This window comes from Dendropsophus ebraccatus, chromosome 4, assembly GCF_027789765.1.
Source record: "Dendropsophus ebraccatus isolate aDenEbr1 chromosome 4, aDenEbr1.pat, whole genome shotgun sequence".
Taxonomy (NCBI): Eukaryota; Metazoa; Chordata; class Amphibia; order Anura; family Hylidae; genus Dendropsophus; species Dendropsophus ebraccatus.
Genome location: NC_091457.1, coordinates 36,911,970 through 36,919,419, shown reverse-complemented (window position 1 = coordinate 36,919,419; position 7,450 = coordinate 36,911,970). Strand labels below are relative to the sequence as shown.

General features: G+C 42.5%; 1 protein-coding gene across 2 annotated transcripts; it reads left to right on the top strand.

The window, feature by feature from the left end:
- Positions 1-231: 231 nt before the first annotated feature.
- On the top strand, positions 232-7,072 carry LOC138789591 (uncharacterized). Of its 2 annotated transcripts, XM_069968311.1 has the most exons (3): positions 269-316; positions 1,859-1,994; positions 2,852-7,072. In XM_069968311.1, exons 2-3 carry the CDS (start codon positions 1,987-1,989, stop codon positions 6,381-6,383), a joined length of 3,540 nt encoding a protein of 1,179 aa, XP_069824412.1. In that variant the 5' UTR covers positions 269-316; positions 1,859-1,986; the 3' UTR covers positions 6,384-7,072. The 2 variants fall into 2 exon arrangements, with proteins under 2 accessions (XP_069824413.1, XP_069824412.1); XM_069968312.1 differs by lacking the exon at positions 1,859-1,994 and having other exon boundaries at positions 232-316.
- The last annotated feature ends 378 nt before the right edge of the window (positions 7,073-7,450 follow it).

Genomic DNA, 7,450 nt, shown 5'->3' with positions numbered 1-7,450 from the left:
TTAGCCCATCAGCTGCTGCTAGAAGATTCCTATAGAAACCCAGTGTAAGTAATAACCCCCTCACCTCCTAGCACCGCGTTATATCTATTATATCTATACACAGCAGCAGCAATGGCCCCCTCCTCTCTCCTCATACACGACCTCCGTTACACTTCTCTCCTCATAGACTTCAGCTGCACAAAACCCGGAACGGAGCCTCCACATCTCCGCCATCTTGGCCGGTGACGTCACTTCGGCGGCGCAGCTCGGACGCCGGCTTGTGACGTCAGAGAAGCTGAAGCGGTTATGAGACGTATAGGCGGCGCAGTGTGCTGAGGTAACTGGCGGGATGATGGTGTGCTGTGTTCTTATGTATGGCCGGCCAATGTGTCACCTTCCCTGGGTAATGCTGTCCTTATAGATCACTATGGATGCACTGCCCTGTGTTACTGGGTGGTGTATAAGGGATGGGGTGCAGTGCACACTGTGGTACTATGAGTATAGGTTACTAGTCCCTGTACTGATACTGCAGCCAGTCACATGACGCACACCTGCTGGATTTGGTGACTGCTTTCTGTGCTATTCTATTACATGTATGTGTCAGGAATCTTGGGAAATCCCTTTGTGACACACAGTGTTTTCTGGAACTTTTCCAGCATTTTTAAGGGCAGTTTTTTTGGTTGAACAGCTTTGCTGTATGTGTGAAGCTTTTCTCCATAGACCTCCATTAGCTATTCAGTGTGTTGGGGCATGTTCACACCCTGCGGATCTGCTGCAGCTGATTTTGTAGTTGTGTATCCGCAGCAATTCTGCAATGTGTGAGAATACCTTATGTGTATATGGAGAAAACTTCCTCCCTGAAATCCTTATTCTGCTTCATGATAAAATAAAGTGGAATTTTACTTGGAAACTATCAGAAATATTTGGATGGAATTTTACTTATAGATTCCACACTTGTCAATTCACCCCTAGAATTTGTATTCACTGTGGACATTTCTCCTTGAAGGGAGTTGTAGAAACCACATTAAACTCACCGGGAGACTTATTCTGGGCAGAATTCATGCGGATTAGTAAAGTCAGTGTTAGGGTAGCTTGACACGTACTAGATCGCAGAGGTTTTAAAACCGAAATTCCTGGTCCTGCCATTTTCTATGGCTTTACATACTCGCCGTAGATTTTTCATTCCCCTGAGAGAATGTGAAGCCCTTTCCCACTTAAAGGGGTTATCCAGCTCTTCAAAAACATGGCCACTTTCCCCCCTCTCTTGTCTCCAGTTCAGGTGTGGTTTTCAATTAAGCTCCATTGACTTCAATAGAACTGAGTTCCAAATCCCGCCCAATCTGGAGACAAGAGGGGGAAAAATGGCCATGTTTTTGTAGCGCTGGATAACCCCTTTAAAGTGAATGTACCATCAGGCTCGGTGTAAATCAGTGGAGCCACATCATAGAGGGGTGGGGGTTTCCCCCCACTGGGGACGGGTTAGCCCACCTCCAGTGCTTCAACCCAGGCCTGATGGTACATTCACTTTAACCCACCGCTGCTACGCTAATTTATTACCTGGCTGCACTTCCGCCTGCTGTCAGGTTTGGCAGCTGCATTTAAATGCTTAATTAGCCGGTGTAACGACAGGACCTCGCGGGCAAATAGAGATGCTCCCCAGCTGCTGATAGCAGCCGGGAATGTCTCAGTTCAGAGTGGGGTTCCAGCGCGACCCCTCTCTGAACCCCCCTCGCACTGCCATGACATACGAGGTACGTCATGGCACGCAAAGGGTTTCAGGTAATCTGTCAGCTGTAATAAAGTTTCAAACAGCTGAAAATTTTAGCTGCTAGGTCAAGAAGACATGTGCTACCTTTCATATAGCCGTCTGTGTTTCCAGGATGTAGAAAAAGGCCTTTACTCTCTAGTACAAGGAGTCAAAGATGCTTGTCCAAGCTCCTGAATAGCTGCAGGCTGTAATGTCACCCTCTCCCCGCTTGATTGACACCTGGAAGCTGAATCCCAAGCATGGTCAGGTATGTGAGGGGGGAGAAAGGAGGTGTTAAAGCTTGCTACACTTCAGGAGCTTGGGAAAGCTTCTTTGACTCTTCTCTATAGAACAGGGATGGGAAACTTGGATTGTCCAGGCATGATGGGAATTGTAGTTTTGCAACAGCAGGAAGGCCAAAGGTTTCCCATCCCTCCTATAGAATAAAAGCATTCGTTCTGGAATCTCTCTGATCTAACAGATATCTAATAGTGTCAGTAGGTTGGAACGTGAATTGAAGCTGACAGACCCCTCTTAACTATATTTAGCGTATTCAGAATTTTCCTGACAGTTAATGTGGGATTTTTCTTTAAGTGTACCTTTCACTATGGCCACTGCTGGATCCGCATTGAATTTAACTATGCACCCAGAAGCTTGGGCATCTATATATAGCTAGGAACATACTGTAATAGAAGTGTGCGTGAGCCCCTTTCAGATCCTATGGGGATTGCACATATGTTTGTCTCGGCATAAAATAGCACTTTAGAAAAGGGTGTCCTTTGTTTTTTTAGTTTTTCTTTTTTTAGATACCCCGACATATTTATTAAGGGTTTTCCTGCAGTTTTTTTGTGCATCTACTTTGCAATCAGATGACCAATTTTAAAGTGGTCAGTGCATTAATTTTGCAAAGTGATGCAATGGTCCAAGTAGGTGCATAAAGCCACACACACACAACAAAATGCAGGGATTTTGAAAACCCAACAAATTTAGCTAATCTGTACCAATGTTTTCATGTATTTTTTTTGTAATACTTATGCTATATCAACTATATTAAAATATAAAACATTAAGATATATAAACTCTAAAGGTTTCCCTTAATACATATTCATATTTTCTTTTATGTAGGAATCACATCATGCCATCCTGTGTTGTTCGTGGTTGTGTTTGCACATGGAAGAAGCGTGATCCCTCAATAATTCTTCATTGCTTTCCAAAAGAACCTGAAAAAATTAAACTTTGGCTGCAGCAGACAGGACAATATGACAGCGACATTGACAAAATGGTTGAGAAAGTTTATTTAGGAAAAGTATATGACACATACAGAATGTGTTCTTTACACTTTACACATGACTGTTACCACTATGATGCTTATCGGAGGATTTTAAAAAAGGACGCTGTTCCTACTATTTTTATTAAAAAAGAATCCACAGCTTCATCAAAGTCTCTGTTTGCAACTCTTCCATCAGTGTCGGGATCACCAAGCTCTTCTCATGAGCAACAAATACCCTTTGCTCAGTTTTTCGATGACCAGAAACTACCTGGCTTTTGTATAAAACCAGAACCCGAGGAAAACTTTTCAGATATTTATTCCAAAACATCCTCACAATCTAGCATTCAGCACATGACTGTAGTTCCTAAGCGTGTTCTTCTTCAAGCATGCGAAATGAGTCAAAAATCTAATTCGCTAGTTGTAGACAGATCAATAACTGTTCAACCAACTTCAACCACTACATCTATGGCCATGCAGAAGCATTCTGCTTCATCTGATGTAAGTCAGCAGTCATCTGCACCTCCTACCTTGAAAGTATCATCATCGTGTGCTCAGCAAAGTACATGTACAATATCAGAGTTTACAGCATCATCTCATGATGAGCAACAGAAACAACTAACACCAGCCACCCTGCAGCAAATATCTTCATCCCCTGTTACATTCCTGCAAAAGCCTGCCTCTTCTGTACTGACAAATTCTAGTTTACCTTTGGGTACCCAACTTAGGCCAGAAACGACATCTTTAAGCACCAAAACACCATTTTTCTGCCCACTAATATCTTTGCCCTCCGCGCCTGGAATTTCTGGAATTGATAAGTCTTCCTACAAAACTATGACAACTTCACCAAGCGGTATGGCTTTAGCTATTGTCCGTGAAACAAAACCATATTGCATGACAACCCTTCCAGCGTCTGTGAACGTGTCTTCTGTGAACCAGATACCCCCAACCACATCTATTTCAGCAGAGAAGCAACCCCCTCTGTCCATTGTTCATGCTCCATTAAAAACATCTTTACCAAATGTATTCTCTGACTCTTTGCCACTATCAAAGAAAAGGAAACTGGAGGAAAATGTTTTCTTGGAAAATAGTGCTGCTTCATCTTCTATTAGTAGTAGTCTGGCTAGCTGTTGTATGAGCCAAACACCTGCTAACACAGGTGAACTAAATTTAGTATCAAACAGTACACCATCCTGCGTCAGTCTGAAACCTTTAATGGTTGACAAAGGTGTCAACACCGATTTCCTCACAAATAGAAAAAGTTGCTGTGTTTCCACTGACCACTGGCATTTAAGAAGAAATGCACAAACACAAACTAAAATCAGTACTAAGCATCGTAAAACTATGTGCAGCTTATTAGTTCCAAGCAGCCGGACCAATCGCTCAAAATCAAGCGTATCTCGTGTCAGCCAAGAAGACATTGAATTTAATGACTGCAGTCCTAGCAGAAGTGATAGTGACAATGATGCGTGTGACGATTTAGAAAGTATTGGTAATTTAGACCTTGTTAAAGTGGAAGTGTTATCAGATTCTGAAATGGCTTCATCTGTACCTTCAGCTTCAGGTATTAAACAAGGATTCCACATTAAAGAAGAAAATGACTCCTCATCTGCAGGTCAGTCTCCAATTCACTTTAAAAGTAACTATACAATACCAGATTTTGACACCTGTACACTGAGAATAAAACCCCTTGTAAAAACAGAAGAGAATCAGTTTTTAATTTCTAGTCATTCTTCACAAGATGTCACTTACTCTGTATCACAGAGAGCCAAAAATGAAAGTATTTCACCCATTCCATGTGAACCATTAGCTCCAATTTACAGAAGTTCACCATTATGCGAAACCTCTGCCATACAGACAAATGAGGATGAACTAGAGGACTCAAGTGTGTTCTCATTCCATATCAATGAATTGAGCGAGGATGAAGATGAATCATTTTTAGTCCAAAGTGATGCAGAAGATGAGGATGATGTAAAACATGTCTTCCAGGACTTGGAGTCACCAGAAGAGAATCCTGTTGAAGAAGAAAAGTATATTGTGTTTGAATCCTGTCTCAAGAAACTGATAATGATGATACCGTGTAGGGCCAAAACAAAATGTATGTCACCGCTCACTCAGTACAGGAAGGAAACTGTTGGATCATATCTGTCAATAGAAGTTCGTTGCAGTTCTGGTCATACAAGTTTACTGTGGGAAAGCCAGCCAAGACATGGATATGAACCACTGGGAAATGTTCTATTATCTGCTGCAGTGCTGTTTAGTGGCTCCAGTTTTGTGAAATCCCAACAAATGTTTAAATTGCTTAATTTGAAATCAATGGACAAAACTACTTATTCAAAACATCAGTCTATGTATCTATTCCCAACCATTAATCATCACTGGAAGGAGGAACAAAAGGCAGTCATGCAAAGTATACAGGGAAGACTCCTCTGCCTGGCAGGAGATCAACAACTGGACAATCCTGGATTTTCTGCTAAGTATTCTACATACTCCTTGATGGACGTGGCTAGCAAAAAGATTTGTTCATTTTCAGTGGAGCCGGTTACTCCACATGTGACGTTGGAAGGCCTAGAAAAGATAGGATTCCTAAATGCTATGGGGGAACTCCAGACCATGAATGCTGATGTGAAAATGATTGTTACTGGCAGGAGTGTTACAATCCAAGAACTTCTAAAGGACATAAATCCAGATATCATACATCACATAGATCTATGGCACCTCTCCAGATCCGTTGGCAATGAAGTTTTAATGGCGGCAAAACAAAAAGACTGTGAAATCTTACATCAATGGCTGGAGGCGATCAGAAACCATCTGTGGTGGAGCTCTTGCACATGTTGTAAAAATCCTGATTTGTTAATCCAGAAATGGAAATCCATTATTCAGCATGTCACCAATATCCATGAGTGGGATGGTGATAGTGATTGCAGGGCATGTCATCACCCACCTCTCCCAGAAGATGTGGTGAACAGTACCAACTGGTTGGAGAGAGGTTCGGCCGCCCATGAGCAACTCAAAAACATTGTAGAAAATCCCAGTCTATTAGAGGACTTAAAACAGCTGTCCTTCCATTGTCACACAGGAGAGTTAGAGATATACTATAGAACTTGCCTTAAATATCGTCCAAAGACGTTACATTTCTTCATGGACTCTATGGTAGCACGCACACAGCTTGCAGCTCTCGACTATAACAGAAATGTCCATACTGTTAAAGAGGTAGTAAAAGATGTTGCAAGTGGAGAAGCATTAGCTAGAATAACACAGACATCGGAGGTCTCCAAAGGGCAAAAGTCATGGATTATCAAGGCGCTTTATAAGCCAGCTTGCCAAAATTTTCTTTTTGACATTTTGAATGATGTCATAGCACTTGTCAGAGAGGAGAAAACATTTTGATGTTGAGTTATGGAAATGCGCCTGTTAGGGGTTTACAGATCTGAGACGGTTTTGAAACAACACAGATTGCAGTTGGGTGGCTCATAAACAGTTACTGTGTATTACTATCCAATTAGAACCCTAGGGAAATTGTATGGCTTGCACTATTTGATCTATTTTGTAAAGTTGTTAATATAACTGTTCAGTTATTGTACCAATACATTTCATAAGGCTAGATTCACATGTAATGTATCCGCAGCGGAGTTCACTCTGTGGATACCTCTCCTGTCAGTGTCAATGTGATTACAAACTGACAGCAGAATTGTCATCCTGCTGCGTTTATGTAAGTGCCGCCCCCATTAACCCCCTGCCGCTGGGAAGATACTTTACTTGCTCCCCGCTCCCGCGCAGCCAATCAGTGCACTGCCCGCCACAGTCACTGCTTGGCTGTGCGGGACATCCGGGAGCCAGGAGCCTCAGATGCGCCAGAGGGTGGAGCAGGTAAAGTATCTTTCCAGTGGCAGGGGGTTAATGGGGGCAGCGAGTATGTAATCACATTGACACTGACAGGAGAGGTATCCGCAGCAGATTTCGCTGCAAACGCAGCTTGAAATCCGCTGCGGATACGTTATGTGTGAATCTAGCCTTAGGGTAGTTTCACACGTACCGTATTTTCTGCTGCAGATCCGCAGCAGATTTGACTAAATGAATGAACACAGCATTAAATCCGCACTGTAAAATCCGCTGTGGATCTGCAACGGATTTTACAGTGCAGATTTAATGCTGTGCTCATTGATTTAGTCAAATCTGCTGCAATACTGTACGTGTGAAGCTACCCTAAGGGTACGTTCACACTTACCGGATCCGCAGCATATTTTCTGCTGCAGATCCGCAGCAGATTTCATTTAAATAACTAAACACAGCATCAAATCTGCTGCGGATCCTGTAGGTGTGAACGCACCCGAAAGCAGTTTTTTGGGAGTTGTTTATCAATTACCTTTCCTTTGGGAAAGTTATGAGATTGGTGAGGTCCTGGCATCCCTAAGATAGGCCATAAAAAAAAAAAAAAGTCCAGGAAAAATCTTTCA